Source organism: Pediculus humanus, genomic scaffold, assembly GCF_000006295.1.
Source record: "Pediculus humanus corporis 1103172108285 genomic scaffold, whole genome shotgun sequence".
NCBI classification, from domain to species: Eukaryota; Metazoa; Arthropoda; class Insecta; order Psocodea; family Pediculidae; genus Pediculus; species Pediculus humanus.
The window spans coordinates 10583-35566 of NW_002987854.1; the positions used below are offsets into that span (position 1 = coordinate 10583).

A 24984-nucleotide genomic window follows, 5' to 3' on the forward strand; every position below is an offset into this window, starting at 1 on the left:
TATTATTAAATTAGTATCCAGAACCTGGGAATATTTATAATTAACACTAATGAAAGTCTATGATTAAAAAAAATTTACAGAAAAATCACTAGAAATATAAAAATATTAATTAGAACTATGAATGGTAGTAAAGTTTTGAAAGCGGCTGCAACATTGACATATTTACCACAAACAATTATTAAAAAGGCAAGTTTTACCATATTCCATTTTGAATTATTATAATTTACTTTGTTAAGAGCTGTAGCTACAAATGAATGACAATTCTGGCAGCACAAGTTATGCTGAAATAGAAATTATAAAAATTTACAACAACATTTGTTAATAAAATTTTTTTTAAAAAAATTGATAGCGTTTTCATACATACCATTTTTTCTTTGTAAATCTCACTTGCTTCGTTGATTGCTTTGTCCCAACCCTCAACTCCACCTAAAGCTTTAAATGGATCCAATTGCCAATATTTAGTGGGTTTACCAAAAGCCATATTATCACTACCTACATAATATGAACCAGCAAAATCTTTAATGACACCCACTGAAGTTCCAATACCCATATGACCAATAAAAGGAAATATCCATGTCAAACAAGGTATAGGAGTCCACACAATACAAAAAGGAAATCTTTGGCGAGAAGGATTGATTACGTTATGACAATATCGCCGTGGCCATTATCTCTTCCATTACCATATAAAAGTATTTTTTTTTTTTTTTTAAAAATTATTTTTTTTTAATTACATATTTTGAAGTAAATAAAACAAAAATTATACAACATAGATAAAAGATTTAGTTTCTAAAGACACGTTCAAAAAAAACTTAATTTTTTATTCTATGGTTTAAATATGAATTTGTATGTCAATTTCAACGTAAAACTATTTGAAGTTTATTTAAAACGTTATAATTATCCTACTATTATTATAAAGGAAAAAACAAAATAAATAATTAATATAAAATACAAGATTCATTTTTTTTTTTTTAGATAATATTGATTTTTTCCTTATTCTACGTCATAAAAAATTTTAATTGCGTCTAAAAATAATCAATTACTTGATTATCATGTACTATGTACTTTTATCACTTCAAGTTTTTACTTTTTTCCTCATAATTAACATATAAAATTAAAAAAAAAAAAAACAAAAAAAAGATTACTTTACTTTAAACAAACGATTTTTTTTTTAAAATTAATTGAATTACAATTACATAATTTCAATTTCATTTTTTTTAAGTTTTAAATAAAATTAAAAAATATTAAAAATTAACATTAAACATTAATTTTTTTAAATCATAACAATCAATGACAAGGAAATTATTTGACTAAAAAAAAAAACAACTTCAATGTAAATCATTATTCCCAGTTAACATTTAATTTTATTTATCAAATAATTCACAAATTTTGTTGATGATAAAAATAAATTAAAAAAACAAAAATAAAAACAAAAAGTTGCACATCAAGTGTAACTTTTCATAATATTTTTATATATATATAAAAAAAAAAAAAATTTTTTTATCGAAAAAATTACAACAATAATTTATTTTTTTTTTTTTTTTAAATGACAGTTTTAAAAAAATAAATTTTTTTTATTTGTTACATATAACTTAAAGAAATTGAAATTTTAAACAACATGATTTCGAAATACTTTTCTCTTATTATTATTATTTTTTCTTTACTGTTAAAAACAAATTTAATTATTTATAAAATAAAAATTTTTTTACACATGTTTTAATATTGGATAAAATTAATAAAGAATATTGTTCTATTTAACTGCATATTATTAAATAAATCTGATAATTATTAATTATGTTTAAAAATAATTTTTTTTTTGTCACATATAACATATCGAAAATCGGTAAATTGTTCTTGGAGAGAAAAAAAAAAAAAGTAAAATAAAATAAAATAAATAAATAAGTTTTGTTTTTTTTTTTTGCTTTTTGGTTTCGTTTAAAATAAAAATACTCAATGTAATTAACATCAAGTTGTTTACAGTAACTTTATAATAAATTTTTTTATGTTTAATTCATTAAAATTTTCTTCCTTTCTTTTCCATGGGATAAGTAAAAACTAAAATGTAGAGTATATAAATAATTATTTTCTTTAAACAAAATGAGTTTTAACATGAAAACAAAAATAAAAATTTTCAAAAGTCGTACATGGTGACTTGTTTCACATAATAAAGTCCTCTCTCATAAATTAAATTATCAACATATGAAATATTATTAAAAGTTTTTTAAATAATTTTTGGCTTGAAAACATTGTAATTATTAATTAATATCACTTTTAAAAGACGAGAAAAAAAAAAAAAAAAAAAGTGAAAATATTAACGGCAACATAATTATTTATGATAAAAAAAAAAAAATGGTCGTTCATTCAGTTACGATTTATAAATTAATTAAGTTATTTTCATAAAACTTTATCCGTTAACGATTTAACATATGCTTCATGAATTTTTGTCACAAATTCAGGGTCATTTTTTAAAAGATAATTTAAAGCTTGTAATAATTGATTTTTTGTGAGCAATTCAGGTTTTGTCGATTCAGTATTTTTAAAATTTAATTCCGATTCGTTTGAAAAAGAGTCTTTTAAAGCGGAAGGTGTAAACATAGCCGGAGGCATAAGTGCTGGTTTTTGGGGTGTTTCAGAGGGTGTTTTAGGCGTGGTAAGAGATCTAAGATCAGGTGCATCTAAAATAGGCTGTGAAAATAATGACTGAAATGAGGGAGACATTTTAAAATTTAAACCATTTTCCATTTTAGAATTCTTTTTCGGAGTTTCATCTGTCGCAGGTTGAGAATCTATATCTATGAGTTGTCCCGATGTTGGTCTAATAAATTTTTTTAACAATTGCGAATTGCTTTCTAGAGTTTGAGGCGTCACAGATCTTTGCTGTTTCTCAATATGTTCTACAGAATGTACTGGATCAGACATAAGTTGATGAATCAAAGGATTTATTGGACCCTTGTCATTTGTATCTATTGCTCTAACTGATTGAGATCGTCCTAAAACAAGCCTCGACGAATTCCCTGCAGGTACCGCAGCTTTTTGAGGTGCACTTCCAGCTTTAGCAAAAAAGTCCATAACACTTTGTGGTGTTTGTTCCACTTGCGGTAAAACCATTTTATTTGAATTTTTACTAATACTATTATTATTTGATTTAGAACTATTATAAACTTCTTGGGCTTTACTCAACATGCTAAATATATCTACGTTAGCTCCACCGTTTGAATTCAAACTACTCGGGGTCCGTTTGTTACCCCCTAATTTTTTCATTAGTTCTTGAATAAGGGTAGCTAATCGCGTACACTCTTCTTTTTCATAAAACCAAATACCATATATACAAAACTTAGTATTTCTATACAGTAAAAAAGGCTCGTGTAATTGTAAATCAAACTTGTGACTTATGGGTTCAATTAAGTTTGTCGTATTTAGTCTGTTTAATACTAATATATTATAAAACGGTTCACCTGTACGTGAATAAACAAACAACGATCCTTCCACATTAGTTTTTTCCCATTCGTTTTCTTCCGGATTAAACGTATATAAAGCAACAAATTTTGCTGTGTCCAATATCTCTTTTACATACGGATCAAATCTTTTTAATGCAGCTTCGTTTAACATTGCCTGCGCTGGTATATCAGCCATTTTACTGTAAAACTAAGCAACCAGTGTCAATAGTCAATTTCCTCTGCCACGACTTTATCTTTGTTCTCTCAATAGCAAAAAAAAAAAAATTGTTATTTTGCGCACTAAAAAATTAAACAGAAAAAAAAAAAAAAACTATTGTTCTGTTACTTAAAACTTTAAAAAACGATGTTTTGTTAAATTAATTAATTTACATCTTTATAAATAATTTAAACTTAATTAACTCTAACGAATTTTAAAGTGCAATAAAAAAACTGGAAAAATAATTTTATATAGTTTACATTACCAATCAAAACTAAAATTAAGTAATAATTTCACATTTAAAATTAGTATAAGATTAAAATAACTAACGTTAAAAGATAAAAACTAAATGTCATTAAAAAAAAAAATAAGAAAAATTTAAAGGCGACGTTTATAACGTTTCACTCATTAATCAGTGACTTTTGTTTTACTTTTAAATACAAATTAATGGCGTCGTAACTGTAAAATAAAATACGTTTCCCTTAAATTTCAAAAACAAACGCTTGACAAAACGAATTGAAATCTTAAAACCTATTATTATTTATTAAATCACAATAAACGCAATCACACCTTACCACACGAACATAACTAACCGAATGCCATATAATTCAAACAATAAATAAATGACTAAACTTTATGTAAAACTAAAACGCTTAGTAACGACTAATAATGATGAACTTGAACGCTGTGAACTCATATAATCATTTCATCATAACATTAGTAAAAAGTATTTTTTTTTTTTTTTGGTGTTATAAAAATTAATTATTTAAAAGTGACCATAAATAAATAATAATAATAATAGCATAAAAAGAATGATATATATATAAATATCCATATTTAAAAATAAACATTAAATTATTAATTTTATTTATTAATTATTATTTCTTAACACTAAACGCCATTATTACAAGTCATTCGTTGAGATTATTATTATTATAAATAACTGATCTTTCTTCAATTATTAAAAAAATTTGTTTATAATAATAATAATAATAATAATAATACAACTTCTTATTAACATTTCACACATTTTTTCCCCAATTAATTTTCCATTTATTAAAAAACAACCGAAAAAAAAAAAAAAAATTAAAATTAACCGAAAAAAATGACATTTAATTTTTCATGTTTTATGGCTTTTTTTTTATGAATTAATATTATTATTATTATTATTACTAATGTAAATAATTTAACCTATTTTATACAAGAATTTTTTTTATTTTTTTTAGCACATTATTTCAATTAAAAAATTTTTTTGTATCGCTTTATAAACAATCAGCTTATTAAAATAATAATAAAATAAAATTTTTTATTAGATAAAAATAAATTTAATTGTAATCATTATTTAGCTTTCATTCCAATTGAAAATAAAAATAATAATAATAATAATAAAATTCATTTTAAATAATGCCAAGCAAGCACTTAAATTTTTTTAAAAAAAAAAAAACAATGAAAGGAGTTTAATAAAAAATTTTAACAATCGAAAAAAATTTCAATTCGTTATAAATTTCTCAATTTTTTTTTTTTTGTTAACTTGAGTATATAAACTCGTGAATGATAACTGATAATGACGATGACAAGCATGACAATTTAAATTTAATTAATAATAATAATTATATAAAATAATGCTAAACCACCAAAGCGAGATCACATTGCTTACATTGTGGAATACATAATAATAATTATACGTGCTTTATATAAAAAATAATAATAATAATAATAAATTAATTCATGGCTTGATTATACAATTAAAAAATAAATGTTTTTGTAACCCAAAATAAATTCACAAAAAAAAAAAAAAACTGTCAAATTATAATTAATTAATTATTAAATACAAATTAACATCGAAATCAAAATTAAATTGGTGAATTAAAAATTTTTATTTTTATTTTTTTTAAATTTAAATTTCAATTAATTGTACGTTATACATAAAAAAAAAAAAAAAAAGGAATGAATGAAAAAAATAGAAAATGCAAATTTTAAAAAACAAAAAGAAAAAAATGAAAACAAATTTTTTTTAAAAAAAAAAAAAAATTTAAAATTAATTCAGATGATTTACTGGCAAATAAATATATATATATATGTATAATTATACTTCAAATTTGATTACAAAAAAATTTATTATATACTTTATTCGTACCTTCAGGTATGTATGTGTGTGTGTGTAAATTTTCTTTAGGATAACATAACAGTTGTGGATTTTTTTTTTTTTTAGCTTAATGCAAAATATAATAAAAAATTTTTTGTTTTTTTTTTGTTATTAAAATTTAGAAAAATAATACAAAATTGTTAATTTTTTTTTACTTTTAAATTAGGTTAAAACCAATAGATAATGCATTAATAAAAATATTATTATTATTATTATTGATTCCCGAAAAGCAACAATTATTAACATGTTAAATTTGCTGAAAAAAACTATTATTATTATTATTATTATTTTTTAAAATTAATTTTGTAATCCTAGTTTCGATTGATTGATTATTTTCCCAAAATATTTGAAGTACAATAAAGTATATATATATGTATATGTATAAACAATATTTTGGCATCCATGTTTTCCATCAACAATGTTGTTAATTTATCACATAATGCCAGCAAAAAAAAAATTTTTTTTTTTTTTGTTTAAAACACTTAAAAGATAGAAAAAAGTCTTTTAACTAAATAATTTCTAAAACCAAATTAATTTATTATAATGTTCCAGACTACAGTGAATTCTTGCTTTTTCACCAAAATGTTTACTCTCTGTCTTTATCTTTTATTTAAATTTAAATTTAAATTAAAAAAAAAAAAAAAAAACAAACAAAAAAAAAAAATAATAATAATAACCCCCTGAATCACTTTTTCTTCACTTTTTTATTTTATATAATTATAATTAATTACTTTTTTATATCGCGGAATAAATGAGAGAAAAAAAAAAAAAAAAAAATATATATGTATATATATATATATACCTGGCGCTATTTTTTTTAATGGTATAAAATATTAAATAACAGCAAACCAAATCATGTCCCATTCGAGTTTCGAATGTGACTTTTTTTTTTTTGTTGCTTTTTTGCTTTTTTACTTTTTTTTGTTATGCATCAAATATTTCGTGAAAAAAAAATTCAAGTTCGAAAATTATTATACGAAAATAGCTTTCAGTGAAACAAAGAAGTCATCAAATCAACATTTTATTTTCTCGAATGATATTTAGAATGTTATCTCATACACATTGATTAGATTGGTATTCCACATATCAGCTGGAAATCTTATCTGAAATGAAAATATATATATTTTTTTTTTTTTTTTACAATCAGCTGGAATAACAATTTGTTTAAGGTACAAACAACCAATTGATTTGGTACTTAATTATCGAAAGCACTAGTTGAACAACTTTAGAGTTTACGAGTGATTTCACGATTAAGTATCAAATTAAAAAACAACGGGTGTTATTGTGATTTTCAGGTATCTATCAACAGCCAAAAACTCATTAAATAATTTATTACCTAACGATTAGCATTTTTAAGTTGGTTGGAAAGCCAGTCAAGGCCTTCATACAATCCATCACCGCTTGTTGCACAGGTTGCTTGAATGTACCAGTTTCTGTTACGTAAAGAATGTAGGCCAAGTTTATCAGTTATTTCTGCTGCATTCATAGCATTTGGCAGATCCTACAGATTTTTAAAAAAGTAAAAAAAAAAAAAATATACAAATTTAAATTTGATTTTTTAACAACAATCAATCAATTAATCATAGTGTAGTTATTGTTGTTAATAGATTACCTGTTTATTAGCAAATATAAGAAGTACAGCATCTCTAAGCTCATCTTCTGCAAGCATTCTCATTAACTCTTCTCTTGCTTCGCCAATTCTTTCTCTGTCATTACTGTCTACAACAAAAATTAATCCTTGTGTGTTTTGAAAATAATGTCGCCACAATGGTCTGATTTTATCTTGACCTCCTACATCCCATACAGTAAAACTTATATTCTTGTATTCTACTGTCTCTACATTGAAGCCTGTAAAACAATAATAAAAATACCATATGTTACTTATTCCTGTATAAATAAAAAAATTGTGAGATGATAATGTTGTGCAATGTAAATATTATCCCCATTTTATTTTACCTATTGTTGGAATTGTGGTAACAATTTCTCCTAACTTTAATTTGTAAAGGATAGTTGTTTTACCAGCAGCATCTAAACCGACCATTAATATTCTCATTTCTTTTTTGCCAAAAAGGCCTTTGAAAATGTTTGCAAACATATTCCCCATGATGAATGCTTTTTATTTATCTAAAATTAAAAAAAATTAAATTTTAATTAACTGACATTTTTACCATCTTATAGGAAATGTAATAATTCACACTCCAAATACTTATGATAATGAATGATTACATTTACATATAAATCTGCAATAAATACATACAACCCTACTCTTGAAAGACAAATTCCTTTTCCAGTTTATTTTGTTTTAAATAATTATAAAAATTTATTTTCTAATAATAGAAATAAATAAAAAATAAAATAATTATCGTGTAAAACATGTGTAATATTAGAATCCACCATTTGCAATCCATTGTGCAAATGATTACTCATCTTTTTCATGCATCCAATAACAAAAGCCAATTTTTAAAAAATAAGCATATAAAATTTTTTTTAAATAAATAAAAAGAAAAATATTTTTAAATAAAAATTTTACTTTTGATCACTTGGGTACAGCTAATAATTAAATCACCATTTTGGATAATCTGTAACTTTACAATATAAGTAACTACACTACCAGTCTCATAATAATTTTTTAAAGAGACTAGGAAAAAATTTGCACAAATTTAATAAAGTTAAAAATTATTAATTAAATAAATAAATAATTACGTATTGCTTAAATTTTTTTTTTTTTCGAAATAAAAAAATAATCAAGCGTTTATAACCTTAAAAACGTAAAGTATATAATTTCCTCATTTTGCACAATATGACTTTTGAATAAACTAAATACATACATAAAATATATTATAAATATAAATAACAATGATTAAAAAATAGTTTAAGAGCATTTATAAAAAAAAAAAAAGTATAAAATTTTGAAAAAAAAATCAAAAAATATATTAAACCAATCATGAACCAAACCATTACATCTCATTATATTAACTACGTTACACCTTGAGATCTGTCACTTAAAAAGCATTATTTATTCTTTTAAATAATTTGTTCTTTTTATTGTAATAAAAGTACATTATTCACAATTGTACTTTATAAATTTAAGTACTTAATTATTTAAAGCGATTAATTAAATAATGCCAACACATCAGAGTTACAGTTTTTACCATACTATTTAAATTTAAAATCTGTTGCGGCATTACAACTTCGTGTAATACATATTTTAAAGAAAAATAATTTATTACACGGTTAAAACAATAATTTAAAAATTTAACTATGTATAAAATTAATGAAAAATTAATTTAAACTTGGACATGGTGTAAAATTGACTCAGATAAGGCCTACGACAAATATTTGTCATTAGAATGTTAGAAATGCATTAAGCATTTTTGGTTAAAAATAAGTTTATTAGTAAAAAAAAATTAATTCATGCAATAAATAATTAATAATAAAAGTAAAATAAATATATCATACCAACTTCTCTAATGTATAGTTCAATATTCTACCTGAAAACGCTATGGTATACCCCTATCCACCCAAAAATTACCGTATATTAAGATGGCGGATACAAAAAGATTTTTGGCCACGTAGAGGGGTCGTTGGTAGTACGCAAGCGTAACAAAGTTGTCTTTTCTAGTGCCACGACAAACAAAATTATTTTACTCCGTTGATTGCCATTTTAATAAAAAATCATTAAGTATTTAATAAGTTATTGTCAAAAATGCTTCAACCCAGAAACGTATCTGGGTATCATTATTTGATTGCAATTGTGATTCGATTTGCTTTATTGCACAGTAATTATAAATCTTCAATTCAAGAGCGTGTTGAAGTTTCTACACCTTTAAATTCCTGGAAGAGGTTACTTGAGGGAATACATTTGTACAGTGTTAACGTTGATCCTTACTCCGGTGACCTCTTTCATGAGTCACCGCTAATTCTAGTAACTTTTCGATTACTAATAACCTATTTGGGACCATATATTGAAATTTTATTTGTGTTCGTAGATGTTTTAGTGGCATTTTTATTGTATAAAACTGCATGCTCATATGTAACAAAACTTGCGAAAGAAGAAGAACGCAAATTACAAAAAGGAGAATATTCAAAACTTTCAAAAAGTTTAGTGCTCACTGAAAATAATTCGGAAAGTATTCCGGCTTATGTTGCTTATGCTTATTTATTTAATCCATATATTATTTTCAATTGTGTTGGACTTACAACCACGACGTTTTTTAATTTACTTTTAACCGGTATTTTTTACTCCATCGTGAAGGAAAAAAAATTACTTTGTACACTATTACTTTCACTAGTTACATTACAATCATTTTATTTATTTATATTAATAGTTCCATTATGCCTTCAGTTTTATCATTCTGAAAAAACAAAAAAATGTATTTTTCAAATAATAATATTGTTTTTATCCACGTTTGGAGGTTTACTAGCAATCTGTCATCACATAGCAGGAAGTTGGGGTTTTATAGAGTCCACTTTTGGATTTATTTTACATGTAAATGATCTAACACCAAACATTGGTTTATTTTGGTATTTTTTTACTGAAATGTTTGACCATTTTCGTGCATTATTCATTTCAGCCCTTCAAATAAATGCAACAGTTTTATATTTGATTCCGTTAACATTACATTTAAAAGATGAACCTTTTTTCCTCACATTCACTCTGACAGCTCTGACAACAGTTTTTAAATCTTATCCATGTTTAGGAGATGTAGGATTTTACTTCTCGCTACTCCCCATATGGAAACATTTATTTTTTTTTATGCAGCAAACATTTGTAACAACTTGTTTTTTAATAATAACATCAGTTTTAGGCCCCTCAGTGTGGAATCTATGGATTTATGCAGGTTCAGCTAATGCAAATTTTTTCTTCGGTGTCACATTAGCATTTGCAACTGCTCAAATATTTTTAATTACCGATTTATTATTCGGTCACAAAAAAAGATTATTCGCTTTAACCAATGGTTTACCAGAAGATTTTTCTGAAAATTTATTGGTGTTAGATTAAAATTACATGTAAAATTTACTATCTCACTTTTAAAATCACAATTAATTTTAAATCGATTTGATTCATTTATCAACCCCGAACAAAAAAAACGTATTATTTAATAAATTACAAAACCAAAGAATCAAATTTTAAAAAATAATTAACATTTATTTATAAATTTTTTTATAAGTATTATTATTATTATTGATAAAATTTATATTGTAAATAATTAAATGTACATAAATTTTAATCATTTATAAAATAAATGTACAATTATATATACATGTATCGAATAATTTCTTACTCGATTAATCATTTTCTTGTTTAAAAATTTTTTTTTTGTCGAAAAAAAACTTATTGTGAAATTATTTTAAATAAAATATTTATATAAATTATAATAAATAATTTTAAAATAAAGTTTAGTAATCATGACAGGATAGAACATAAAAGAAAAAACGATCTCAAATGTTTTTAAAGTTACTCTAATTGGTTAAACGTTTATATCAATGAAAAAAAAAAAAAACCTTGAGAAGTTTTATTTGCCGCAGATTAAAATGATTTTAAAAAGTTTTAACAAGTTGAACGTTTATTTATATATATGAATTTTTTTTAAAAATATTTTGTGTGAATGTATTATATAGTCAAAATTGGTAGTTTATTTATTATTATTATTTTTTTTAAAGTTATTAATAGAAATTAAAAAATTCATAAATTTATTACAGAATTAAATATTTTTTCCGGTCGTTTGTGTTTGAATTTGTCGTTTTTTCCTTATTTATAATTATTTATAAAATATTTTATTAATTAAATACAAAACAGTTGTTGGTGTTTTTTTTTTTTTTTTTTTTTTTTTATTAATTAATAAATAATATTAACTTATTAAACGGGATTATTATTCATTTTACTAAAAAATTTTTTTTATAAAAATCGCCTTTATTAATATTTTTAATTGTTTCATCACCTTTTTTACAAATAAAAAAATTATTATTATTATTATTAGTAGTAGTTTGATATTATGATTAATAAATTATATTAAATATACATAAATTATTTTAATTAAATAACAAATGACGAAAAAAAAATTTTTTTTCGATAGTTTAAATAAACGATAATGACGTCACGATGGTCTCTTTAAAAAAACAAATCCCTTATGTTATTATTATTATTATTATTATTATTATTATCGATTACTCAACAAAATGAAATTATTCGATTGTAATTAAAAAATTTTATTATTATAATTAAATAAATAAATAAATCTGGCGCCATTTCAAAAGAAGAAAAAATAAAAAAATGATAAAAAATCATTTAAAAAAAAAAAAAATTAATCATGTACATACATAACTGTCAAAAAAAATGAAAAGGAATTTAATTATTTGTAAAAATGTACCTTAAAATTAAGTAAACAAAAAAATAATAATAATGATGAGTATTGCATAAAAGGAGATGATGATGATGATAATAATAAATTTAACCTGAATTGTTTTATGAAAAAAGGGAAAAATTTAAATCGGTATATAAAATTACTCTCAACTTCCGTATTTTTTATTAAAAAAATTTAAAATTCGAAAAGAAACCTTATTCAAGGTTTTATTATTTAGTATTATTATAATCGTACGATAAGGACAAATCAATTTAAAAAAAAAAAAAAAAAACAAATTCAAGGATGATGACTTTAATACGTAGCCATATTTCGCCGCCGCGACGCGATTTTTCAAATGAACGACGTATTCGTATATTTTACACGTTTGAAAAAATATTCAAAAATTACACAATTTTCATAGCCTTATCAAAGGTCACAACAACAAACACAACAAACACAACAACAACAACGTGTTTAAATATTTTTTTTTTTTATTTGAAACCATAAGTTAAACTTGTTTCAAAACAAAAAATCAGTTTAAAAAAAAAATTACATTGTTAACGTAACGTTTAACATATGATCGGAAAAAATTGTTAAATTTTATTATTATTAATTATAAAAGTATTAAAATAACAGTATTACTATATAGATTAGTGTGTGAAAATTATTTATTTATATTAAAAAATTATATATATATAATTATGAGAGTGTAAATCATGAGTTGATATTATTTAACCGTTTGTTTTTTTATTTATTGAAACCATTTTTTTTTTTTTTTTTTTTTGCTAAGATAATCAACATTTTAGCAATAAAAGCGTTTTGTTTAACATTTTAAACAGGTAAAGTGTTTATGGCAGTGATGTGTTTTTAAAAAATAAAAAAAATGTTTCCACTTAATTTAATATTATTATATTAGTTTTTTAAAGTTATGAAAATAAAAAAAAGATAAAATGTGTAAGAAATTCTACAAATCTTTATTTATTTATTTAAAAAGTTTTATTAAAGTGTATTTTTTCATTTATTTGTTATTAACTTGCACAAAAAAAATTAAAAAAAAAAAATTGCACATAAATTTTTTTTTTGTTGCCATTTTTCTTTTCCCCCAAAATTTTCATTTTAATTATTTATAAATCAAAAACAACGATATATATCGATTTAATAATTAAAGGTGAAACTGGTCATCAAATTACCTTGCATATTTAACATTGAATTTTTTTTTTTTTTTTTTTTTTTCACGACCACCATTATTAAACAGTTTTACACATCAAAAATCTTTAAAAAAATGATTAATAAAAGTGTTTTTCCTATTATTATTATTATTATTACAGAATAAACTACTATGATAAAATAAAATAAAAAAAACTTAATAAATAAAAATAATTGAAAGCTTTTGGAATAAGAAAAAAAAAAAAAAAATGGAATATGCAACTGGTGCAATGGCTGGAGTTATGGCGGGTTGTTTTACCAACCCCCTCGATGTTGTCAAAACGAGAATGCAATTACAGGGTGAATTAAAAGCAAGAGGACATCATGTCGTTCATTACAAGAATACTTTACAAGCATTTTATGTAATTGCAAAAACGGAAGGAATTGTATCCTTGCAAAAAGGTAACGGATAACCCTAATTTCCCTAAGGTTATATTATTGATTCGATTCTATTTATTATTTTTTTTTTTTTTTTTTTTTTTTTAGGAATCGTACCTGCTTTATGGTTTCAAGTATTTTTAAATGGTATTAGATTGGGAAGTTTTGACATTGCACAAAAGTTAGGATGGACGAAAAATAAAAATAATGAAGTTAATGTGTTCAAAACTGCCATTGTTAGCGCTTGTTCGGGTTGTTTAGGAAGCTTCACCGGAAGTCCTTTTTATTTGGTAATGTTAAAATGTAATGATTTCTGAACGAACACATGCATACGTGAAAAAACGATTACTTTTAAATTACATTTTTTCCTTCTTTTTTTTTTTTTGTAAAGGTAAAAATTCATTATCAAAGCCATGCCGCTAGTCAAATAGCTGTCGGGTATCAACATACTCACACGGGTACATTATCAGCATTGAAAAATATTTTTAAAGCGGAAGGTGTAAGAGGACTTTGGAGAGGTTCACTTTCGTCACTTCCGAGAGTAGGAGTCGGTAGTAGTATTCAATTATCGACATTTAGTACCGCTAAAGAGTTTTTAGAAAACTATAAGGTTGTGTTTTATTCATGTTTTTCCATTCGTACGATACCTTGTTTTACTCATTATTACTACCTTGTTTATTTTAGCTTTTGTCAAAGGAAAAATCATTATGGAATTCATTTGCTGCCAGTATGCTTTGCGGTGTTGCTGTAGCCACCGCAATAACTCCCTTTGATGTTATTCAAACAAGGCTTTACAATCAAGGTAGTTAAAATTTCAAAGGAAATTAAATACAAACACATTTTCCTTCTTTCTTTTTCTCTCTCTAAATTTTTCTTTTTAATTTTCACAGGAGTTGATAAAAATGGAAAAGGTTTATTATATAACGGTATTATTGATTGTTTTATAAAAATGTCTAAAACGGAAGGAATATTAGGATTTTTCAAAGGTTTTGGACCTTGTTATTTAAGAATAGGGCCACATTCTTTACTAACTTTAGTTTTTTGGGATATATTTAAAAAACTTTCAATGCCGGCTGAAGAAAAATTATTACAAGTTGAACAAGTATTGAAGGAAGAAATAGAAGAAATCGTTTCACAAGAATATTAAATTATTGTATACTGTATGGAATATAATGGCTAATTTTACCTAAAAAAAAAAAAAATTTTTTTTCGTTCATTTTAAAATCGAACCCAATTTCCCTCTAAAACATCATGTATTATAAATTTTGTATTATTTTTACAAAATGTACAATATCATTACATATTTTCATGTATAATGAAAATTTTTGCAGATTTGCCAACATTTAAAAAACTAATGGAGAGTACTAAAAAGTTTGTTTGTGCTATTAAAAATCAATTCGAGAAGAAAATATTTCATGATATCAAAAAATTCTATTTTTATAACCGTAATCAGATTTTGAAAAATCAATCCATTCATTAGGATTAATGTCATAGTCTCTCATATTTTTTTCAAGAATCCAAAATTTGTTTAAAAAACCAACATCAATCACTCTTTCGTAAAATGTCAAATATCTAGGTTTTAAATATTTACACTGTGCTTTGTAAAGTCCCAATGCTTCATCGTAATTATCAATCCATATAAAACAAAATATGCCCAAAGATAATCTTCTAATAACTTTAAAATTAAATGAATTTTCTAAACTTTTAAGGTAAACATCGACTCCTGGATTTCTAACAGGCTTTCCCACAAGGCCAAATAAATTTTGGTAATAAATAACACTATCCCTAAAATCTTGTTCAGTCGGATTGTTATACACTGCATATGTTAAAAAACATCCAGAGAGTGCTAATAACCCTGTTTTATATGGCTTACTCTTACTTTCCTTAATTGAATCCCTGAACACATCAGCATAATCATTAATTAAACCTTCCCAGTATTTGATCCATTTTTCCACAACTGTTCCTTTTGCTTTTTCAGGTACGTTAAAATTAAATTTTGCCGGTATTCGTGATAGGATGTTCAATTTTGAATAATATTTCCACATTGAAAGCATTTTAAAATTTTTTAAGAATTAAATTTTGAATGCCAATCACAATTTCAAATACTGCCGGCAGAACAGAACAAAATGCAAAAATCCACCAAAACAAATTGCAATCCCACTCATCAAAAATAAAATATGCAAGTGCTATCGATCCGCTAAAATGTCCCGCAGTAGCTAATGAGAGTTAAGTTAAGTACTTACAAATATCAAAAAGGTAAAAAATATGCTTGTGTAATAGGTTTAAAAGGATACAAATTATGGCAGCAGAAGGCATAAACATAGACACACCGCATAAAAACCCAATTAACTCGATTCCAATAAGAAAAATAGAAGTTGCTAAGCCAGTCAATAATCTAAAACGATATTAACCGATTTTTAATTTTAAAATTATAAAAATAATAACTGCTGACTTATTGTATCAGTAATTAACCTGTCGATCAGCTTCAATATTTTAAGAAGAGGTTAGTTTTTTAAAAATAAAATTACATCTTTGAAAAATACCATAGGAGTTTCTTAAAGTAATTTAAAATGAAACAATTAAGTGAAAATAGATGTAAAGTATCATTAGTGCTATCAATAATTAAATTTAGTACTCACTGTAAATCTTTAACGTCATAATCGTTTTTCGTCCACTCTAAAATCATACAAGCCTTTACATTTTCTTCCTGAAAATTAATTTAATTTTAAATAAATTTGAATTATTTTCACTTAAATAATTAAATATAATAAAAGTAATTGATATACAATCGTGTAAAAATATAGTATTTTTCTGTAAGAGTAAATTACTATATTTTTTGTAATATTTAATAAAAACAAACTTGGAAGGTATTCATATGTAAAATGTGCAGAACAAGATGTGCTTAAACAAATCAAAAAAAAAAAAAAAAAAAAATGATTTTTTTCTCCTACAAAAAACTAAAATCATTGACAAAAGAACAAATCACTTACTCTCGAAAAAATAATCAAAATAAGGACCGTTAAATGAGACAGTAATGTTAGAAACCTGGCTGGGATTAATCCTGGCGCATTTACAATCATTATTTTTTAATTTTTTTTTTTCAATTAAATACAAAAAAATTTATTCATTACCTAAGCTCATAGGATATTCTTTTTTATAATACCGTTGATTTATTTAATGTTTGAACCTTTTTTAATTAAAAAAAAAAAAAAGTTTTAAATTGTGAAATTTTTTAAAATTGCAGTATAAACTCCAATAACATTATACGCGAGTTTATTTTCTCTATGACTTTCGATAGATCGAAATTCAGTACCGGCTTGCAATGCAGGGATTCATTAGAATCTATATAGGAATGGGATACACATAAGTTAGAATTTTTTAGTGGTTGTGACATTGTTAGAAAAGTTTTAATTTGTATAATAGTAAATAATAAATAATTCGAATCTTGACAAAAGTTTTGTTTGCATCACATAATAATTTGATTTTTTATTAAAAAAATTTTGGTTTTTGTATTTTAAGTTCACGACTCTTGCGTATTGCTGCAAACAAAATAATATTAATTTTCGTATTAATTGTCAAGTAGAAAAATTAAAATTTATCTGGGTTAGAATTACCCATTTTTTAAATATATTATAATGGATGATGAAATCGAAGACGGAGACAACGTCGAAGAAGATTATTATGCTTTTTTAAATATATCTAGAGCAGTAAGCACAATAATTTACCTAGTTAGGTTAAATAATATAAAATAAACATAATAAAATTTTGATGACAAAAGTTGACATAAATATTTTACTTTTTTTTTTTTTAAATCACAGTAAAATTAATTTATTTTTTATTCTCATGTTTGAAATATTGCAACGAAAGACTTGATTTTGAAAAATTGATATATGGTTATTGATTATCTCATAGGCAACTAATGAAGAAATTAGCAATGCATACAGAAGATTAAGTAGAGTTTATCACCCCGACAAGCATTTAGAACCGGAAAAAAAAAAGCAAGCAGAAAATTTATTTAACAAAACCAAAAGGGCATATGAAGTTTTGAGTGATCCTCATCAAAGAGCCATTTATGATTCTTTAGGTGTGCAAGGTTTGGAAACTGAAGGATGGGAAATTATTCAAAGAACTAGAACTCCACAAGAAATCAGAGAAGAATATGAAAGGCTGGCAAGGTGTTTTATCAAAAAATTTGTTTTTTTTTCTTATTTTTTTTTTATTTACTCGATTTTTATTTGACTTATTCAACCTTGTGACCTTGAACATCATCTAATTTTATATAATCATATTATTAATATTTTATTTTTAATAATTTTTTAGAGAAAGAGAACAAAGAAGACTAGAGCAAAGAACAAATCCAAAGGGAAATGTAACTGTCAATATTAATGCTACTGATTTGTTTCCAGTTATTGATGATGATTACGATGAATTCAAAGACATGCAAGTATATTAATTATAATTTAAAGTTAATACAATCAGTATACTAAAAACATTTTGTTAAATTAAAACAGATCGAAAGGTTTTCCAAACATTGAAATATCTGGTATGTCATTTGCCCACTCTATTGAAGCTCCAATTACAACCAAAGATACGGTCACATTATCAGGAAACCTAGCTACTCACAATGGAACAGGTAAATAATTTAATTACTGACCTTCAGTGAATTATTATTTATGATCTAAGAGTACATAAAGATCATTTTTTTTTTTTTTATTTGATAGGGAGTGGTGCAGTTAATGTTGCTCTTAGAAAGGTTGTGTCTGAAAAGTCATGGGTCGAATGTGGGTTAGGAGCGGGAGATGGTCCTACATTTAGTATTAAGGGTTTTCGAACTCTTACTAAGCGACTTTTCGGTACTGTAATTACTCTTTTTCAATACACACCATCGGGAATAAGGCCTGGTTTAGTTACATGTAAGATCTAATTGTGTTACTGTTTTAACTTATGAATGTTTATACAGTTAAAATTCACCTCGTTAATTCTATTATTATTATTTAAAATAAGCTTTAAGTTACCAGTTGGATAAACATGTTATGGGTGATTTAACATGGAGAGCTGGGATTCAAAGTTCAATGTCAACTTCCATTCATAGAAATACAGAAACCTCATTAACTAGTTTAACCCTTCTTTTCGGTGTTCCTCATTCTTATATTTCACTTAGTTATTCTAGAAAATTTTATGAAAATGAAAAAACGCTGAAATTAAAAATTGCTGTCAAGTAAGAAGAAAAAAAAAAAATTTTTCATCATTGTTTTTGTAAATTTTTTTTTTTTTTAACAATAAACGTTAAAATTATAATTTTATTCAAAGAGCTGGAACCTTTGGAGCACTATTGGAATATGGAGCTGAAAAACAAGTTTCGAAACAATCAGCAGTATCAGCTTCTGTAATGGTAGGAATTCCGACAGGAGTTACTCTTAAACTCAAGTAAATTTCTAATATCAACAGGATTTACCTTAGGATTTTGTTAACCAGTAATGCAATGTAATAATTATAATTATGTGGTTTAGGTTAAATCGAGCGAATCAAACTTATAGTTTTCCAATATTGCTTTGCGAAGAAATTTTACCTAGTCCTGTATTTTATGCCACAATCACACCATTGTTTTCATGGGTTTTGATTAAAAAGCTTATCATTGATCCAATAAGGCAAGAGCAACATTTGCGAAATAAAGAAAAGCAAAAACAGGCAAACAAATCTAGGTGAAATTTTGTTTTTCATTTTCATTCACCAAATAGTTTTAGTGTTTTATATTGAATTTTTGAAAATAACAAAAAGAACGGTTTTTAATTTCGTTACGATTAGAATGGCCGAATTGCAACGGGAAGCTAAAGCAGCTAAAGAACTTATGAAAGCCACCGTTTCAAGAATTCGAAGTGAGGAAGAAAGTAAAAGAGGATTAATCATTGTTCATGCAACTTATGGTCGCACAACGGCACAGTCAAGTTACGCAGCTGCCACCGATCAAGAAATAGAAAATTCTCTAGATTTAGAAATTATTGATGTTACTATTCAACTCCAAGTTTTGGTTAAGGATTCGAAACTATTTTTGCACGAGTCGTCAAAGGTAATTGTAAATAATTGTAAATCATAAGTTACAAGAAAAAAAATAAAAACATACCTTAAATAAAAAAATTTTTTTTTTTTGTCCAGAGTCAACTTCCAGGTTTTTATGATCCTTGCGTGGGCGAAGAAAAAAGTTTATTTGTACAATATTTATTTCACAACGTTCTCCATCAAGTTTCGGTTAAGGATACTGAGCCACTAAGGTTACCGAAAAACTGTAAGTAATCAAACATCAAAAAATTAAATTTAATTTTAAAAAACGGAAGATTTTATCGACATATTTTTTTTCTTATTTTCAGCTCATCGAATAAACGCAACTTAACGGCTAAAATCGAGTCAAAATTAGTCAAAATGTTTGTTTAAATAATACTTTAAAGTAGTAATAATAAAGTAACATGTAATATTTTTGTTTATAAATGGCTTATTTTTTTACTTTTTCGACCTATCTTTTTCCTAAAATCGTGATAACAAACATGATTTGATTTCGTGAATTGTAAAAATCATACAAATAAACTTACTTATAGTTTCACTAATTGTTCGCTAAAAGTTTAAAATATTTTTATTATAAAATAATATTTAGTTACACAAGAATTTTTTTTTTTGTTTATTACGTTTTTCCTTTTTGGCGGTTAAAATTAAAAAAAAAAAAGTGTAAAATTAAAATGGAAGAAAGTAGAAACTAGAGACCTCTGGTGAAAAAGCTAATAATTAATAACGTACAACGAATCAGTGACGAAGTTGGTGAGTTTCATGAAATCTCGCGAACGGTGGATTAGGTATATACACAGTAATAATAATAAAATCAAATTTTTTTTATTTATTCGTTATGTTAAATTATTAATATTATGAAATAACTCGGATTATATTTTAATAATTTTTTATGTAAACGTGCATAATTATATACGACGTAATATGTAAAAAAAATAAGTAGTATTCATGTTAAAAACAGGTAAGTTAACTTTTGACGCGTTTTCTTTACCATGTAAAAAATTTCAAATAGTTATTTGTGTTTTAATTTGTAAAAACTATTGTTAATAAAGTAACTGTTAAACAAAACTGTTACATTTTTCAAAAGAAAATAATAAAACTTTTATTTACTTTCGAAATAATAATAATAATAAAAGTTATTAATTAAAAAAATGAATTGAAATTATTCAAACTTCTAACCTTTGACATAATACAAAATGGAGGGAAACCGCTTAGCAACAGAAAACACTTCATCTTTTTATTATTTAAAATAATTTTTTTTTTAACTTAAGAAAGGTAAAACAATGATAATAATAATAATAAAAGTAATTCATACAAAATGATATTTAATAAAGATAATGATAATAAATCAATATAGTGAGAAATTTTAGTAAATTAGTTCAATAATTCTCAATTTGAATAGTGATAATAATGGTGAATTTCAAATTTAAATTTTGATTATTTTATTTATTTATAAATATTAAAAAAAAAAACTATTTAAATAATTCAAATTTTATTTATTGAATATAAACAAATGAATAAAAATTGTTATCCGGTCACGATTTTCAAAAAAAAAAAAATCTATTGTAAAATCAAAAAAAAAAAAAAAATTATTATTATTATTTGGTATGCATTCGAATAACGGTTTTTTTGTTTTTTTTTTTTTTTTTTTCATCGATGATTTATTATAAATAAAATAAATGCAAATTGAGAAAAAATTCACGCCTTTCGACCTATAATAATTAATAATAAAAAAATTTTTAATAATCAGGTTCGTTTCTCTCTCTCTCTCTCTCACTTTTTTAAAAAAAAAAAAAAAATGTAGATTCTATAAAAAAAAAACCGTTAAAAAAATGTATATAAATAAGTAAATACATCTTGTACGTCTAGGGGCAATTTTTTTTTCTTTTTTTAAACCTACACAATTTTTTTTTGAAATTTAGTTTAAAAAAATGTTGGGATGTTTAATTCTTAATTGTGAATAAAATAAATTAACCACCATTTAAAAAAAAAAAAGGGGGGGGGGTAAAATAAAATTGAACAATATATCTTCTAATGTCATTCATTATACATGTCTGTTCTAGTGTCATTGTTGTCATTTTATCATAAAATCTAATAATAATAATAATAATAATAATGTTTGAAAAGAAATGTATTACTATTTGAATCAGGTATATATACAGGTAGAGTCACTTTCAAATAATAATAATAATAATAATGTTATTTAGAAAAAAAAAAGAGAAAAGTGAGGGGGTTAAAATAATTTTGTTGCGGGTATCATATTGTTGTTGTCTTATTTGCAGTCTTGTAACCCTGAATGTATATTTTATTGATGGCATGTAATAATCTGTCTGGGTTAAAATAATCTTTTCAACTAGTCTGTCTATCTCTCTCTCTCTCTCTCTAAGTCTATACCACAATTTATTTTAAACGGTGCATGTCAAGGCTTTTACCTGTAATTTCTTTCACACAATTCAAAGTCAGTTTATATTTTTTTGCTATTCTACCTTTTGAAAATTAAATAAAATGTCATCAAAATTTATTTTTTATAACGTTTAATTACCGATAGTTTTTATGTAATTTAAAAAAAAATAATAAAAAATCTCACGATTTAATGCGTAATTCAAAGCGATAAACAATAAAAATTATTTCATAATAATTTTTTTTACATATAAAATACACGTACGTGCGTTGTAATGCAAATCATTTACTATTTCAAAATTTTCCTCATAGATTTTATTTATTTTTTTTAAACAAATGAAAGATGAAATAAAAAAATAGGTTAAAACTAAAACGATTTCTTTTTTTTTTGTAGGAGAATTAAAAATTCTGTCGGTGTGTGTGTGTAGAATGAAAACAAATTGAAATTCATCAAGACGAACGTAAATGAAGACATTTTGAAAAAAAAAAAAAAAAAGATAGAAAATGACGAGCACAACGAGTATTCCAGACTCCGAAGGAATCATTGATGAAAGAATAAACGAAACTAAGAATAATCATTTCGAAAATGGTGGAGGAAATTTAGAAGAATATCAATCAATAGAAGAGGAAGAACCATGTTTGCCCGTTGTGAACAATGGTAATTTATTTGATAAGAATAAATATGGTGAATCGGAAAATTCGTTGGAAAAGAAACCGTTTAAAGACTTGGCGGAAAAACAGGATAAAATATATTTAAACGATACTAGTGAATATCCGGTGTCGAATTCTAAAAAAAAATCTAAAAAAAATAAAATAATACTTTCGGTTGGACAGTTAGGAAACGATGGAGAAAAAGATTATGATTGGTCTAGATCAAAGTGTGAAAATAATATTCGTAAAAAACTCGGATTAACACATTGTGGATATTTAATTGGTTTGTTTTTGGTATGTGCGACATTATTGTTTTTACTTGTGATTATTGTCCTCGGATCAACTTGGCCACATATTCCTCATCGGCAAAAATTTCCCATTTGTATCAAATCAACATGTCTGAGATCGGCTGCTTTGGTAAGTAAATTTATCATATCATTTATATTTTGTAAAAGAAAAAATGAAATTTATTCGTCTGGACTGTCTGAATTATTGTTATTGTGTCGAAATGGATGATGAGTTTTTATGAATAATAATAATAACATCATAACTTATTGATAATTTAAAGTGAGAAAACATTCGCACACTTGTTGTTCTCCATTATTATAAATATCGTTTAAAAGGAAATTATTAAAGATATTATTTAATAGTATGAGATAACATAACTTTTTCCAAAAAAAAAAACAATAAATTATTATTTGTTTTCTTTTTTTTTTTTTCCTCCTCGTTTTACTAATGAGAACAAGCAACTTTCAAATTTACATTAAAATAAAAAAAAAAAAATTACGTAAATTTTGCCTTAAAAAAAAAAAAAAAAATTTATATTCAAAAAAAAAAAAAAAAAAAAGGGAAAAACACACCTTTTAACTGTGCCTAAAAACTATAAAACAAGAAAGTCAGTCGGTAATATTTGATAACAATGTCGGTACTACTTATACGTGACAAATTGAAAAAAAAAAAAAAAAAGGCGGGGGGGGTAGGGGGGGGGGGGGTGATGGTTACGGAAACGATATCGCATTTGTAATTTGAACAATACCAAAGATCATTGACATTATTTAAACAACCTGAATATTGCTTGCTTTGAACAAACATATTTAAGGTATTAGGAAACGAAACAAACGACTAAAAAATTTTTCCTACCGTTCTTATCAATAACAACCCAATTATTATTATTATTATTATAATAGATTTTTCGTTTAAACTAATTTGTGTGTAAAACACACGTCAGAAAAAAAAAAAAAAACAATGATTTACAAGAAAAAAATTTTTTACAAAACAAAGCGTTCTGTAATTTCCTTAAATATGACGACAAAAAAAAACCAAACCAAACCAAAACAACCAAAACAAACATTCAGGAAATTTAATTTTTAATCATTTAAACCAACCAAAAAAAAAAAAAAAAGAAAACAACCAAATTTATAATGTTTGTTCGTTTTTTTTTTTTTTCGGGTGGCAATAGAAAAATTATAATAATATTTCAATGTAATTAGATTTAAAAAAATATAATTGTTATGTACCATATGGTCACAACTGTTTTTTTTGTTTTTCGTGGGTGGCCACACATATCGATTCGAGGGGGGGGGGCAGGGAGAGAGGGGAGGTGTAGGGGGCGGGAAATAAAAATTTTTTTTATTGTGTTTTTTTTTTTTTTTTTTTTTGGAAAAAAAGGGTTTTGAATTTCCATTAAGTCATCAACAAGCAACGACGATATATTTCCCTTTTTAAGTATTTTTCTTATAATATCCATTTTTTATAACTTTCTCTCTCTCTCTCTCTCTCTCTCTCTCTCTCTCTCTCTCTCTCCTCTATTTAAATTTTTTATTTACGTGGATTTAGAAAAAACGTTTTTTGGGGAGCGGGGGTCTTTTACCGCATTGGTTTTTTTTGTTTTCATCGGTTTATTAATTACGTTTAATTAATTTTTTTTTCTTTCCCTTGTCATTTACGGTGTTTTATTTATTTATTTATTTATTTTTTTTTTGGGGGGGGATATTTCGGAAAATTTAAAAGGTTTTTTAAGTGACGCATTTTACGTGTTTTATCTTTTTCTAATGAGGCAAGATATTAAAAATAGACGAAATTATCGTTTTTCCCTCCCCCCCCCCTCTCTCTCTCTCTCTCTTTCTGTTACATTAAAATGTTTTTTTTTTTTTA

The 24984-nt window shown here is 24.4% G+C and overlaps 8 protein-coding genes across 8 annotated transcripts; 4 read left to right on the forward strand and 4 right to left on the reverse strand.

The window, feature by feature from the left end:
- Window positions 1–74: 74 nt before the first annotated feature.
- Window positions 75–683, reverse strand: Phum_PHUM523550 (uncharacterized protein; the record flags this gene model as incomplete). The annotated part of the gene is made up of 3 exons (XM_002431323.1): window positions 75–281; window positions 365–617; window positions 649–683. 3 exons carry the CDS (start codon window positions 681–683, stop codon window positions 75–77), a joined length of 495 nt encoding a protein of 164 aa, XP_002431368.1.
- Window positions 684–2391: 1708 nt separating this feature from the next.
- On the reverse strand, window positions 2392–3630 carry Phum_PHUM523560 (smif, putative; the record flags this gene model as incomplete). The annotated part of the gene is made up of 2 exons (XM_002431324.1): window positions 2392–3428; window positions 3453–3630. 2 exons carry the CDS (start codon window positions 3628–3630, stop codon window positions 2392–2394), a joined length of 1215 nt encoding a protein of 404 aa, XP_002431369.1.
- Window positions 3631–7133: 3503 nt separating this feature from the next.
- Phum_PHUM523570 (ADP-ribosylation factor, putative) lies at window positions 7134–7901 on the reverse strand (the record flags this gene model as incomplete). Its single annotated transcript, XM_002431325.1, has 3 exons — window positions 7134–7298; window positions 7410–7684; window positions 7754–7901. The coding sequence occupies 3 exons, from the start codon at window positions 7899–7901 to the stop codon at window positions 7134–7136; spliced, it is 588 nt and encodes a 195-aa protein (XP_002431370.1).
- A 1602-nt stretch (window positions 7902–9503) lies between these two features.
- Window positions 9504–10799, forward strand: Phum_PHUM523580 (GPI transamidase component PIG-U, putative; the record flags this gene model as incomplete). Its single annotated transcript, XM_002431326.1, has 1 exon — window positions 9504–10799. One exon carries the CDS (start codon window positions 9504–9506, stop codon window positions 10797–10799), a length of 1296 nt encoding a protein of 431 aa, XP_002431371.1.
- Window positions 10800–13556: 2757 nt separating this feature from the next.
- Window positions 13557–14872, forward strand: Phum_PHUM523590 (mitochondrial 2-oxoglutarate/malate carrier protein, putative; the record flags this gene model as incomplete). Its single annotated transcript, XM_002431327.1, has 5 exons — window positions 13557–13749; window positions 13834–14015; window positions 14117–14335; window positions 14410–14527; window positions 14616–14872. The coding sequence occupies 5 exons, from the start codon at window positions 13557–13559 to the stop codon at window positions 14870–14872; spliced, it is 969 nt and encodes a 322-aa protein (XP_002431372.1).
- A 274-nt stretch (window positions 14873–15146) lies between these two features.
- Phum_PHUM523600 (uncharacterized protein) lies at window positions 15147–15779 on the reverse strand (the record flags this gene model as incomplete). The annotated part of the gene is made up of 1 exon (XM_002431328.1): window positions 15147–15779. The coding sequence occupies one exon, from the start codon at window positions 15777–15779 to the stop codon at window positions 15147–15149; it is 633 nt and encodes a 210-aa protein (XP_002431373.1).
- Window positions 15780–17360: 1581 nt separating this feature from the next.
- Window positions 17361–20016, forward strand: Phum_PHUM523610 (uncharacterized protein; the record flags this gene model as incomplete). The annotated part of the gene is made up of 9 exons (XM_002431329.1): window positions 17361–17432; window positions 17638–17900; window positions 18237–18358; window positions 18447–18638; window positions 18730–18943; window positions 19036–19152; window positions 19236–19427; window positions 19531–19792; window positions 19879–20016. The coding sequence occupies 9 exons, from the start codon at window positions 17361–17363 to the stop codon at window positions 20014–20016; spliced, it is 1572 nt and encodes a 523-aa protein (XP_002431374.1).
- A 2667-nt stretch (window positions 20017–22683) lies between these two features.
- On the forward strand, window positions 22684–23490 carry Phum_PHUM523620 (uncharacterized protein; the record flags this gene model as incomplete). Its single annotated transcript, XM_002431330.1, has 2 exons — window positions 22684–23247; window positions 23467–23490. The coding sequence occupies 2 exons, from the start codon at window positions 22684–22686 to the stop codon at window positions 23488–23490; spliced, it is 588 nt and encodes a 195-aa protein (XP_002431375.1).
- Between the last annotated feature and the right edge of the window lie 1494 nt (window positions 23491–24984).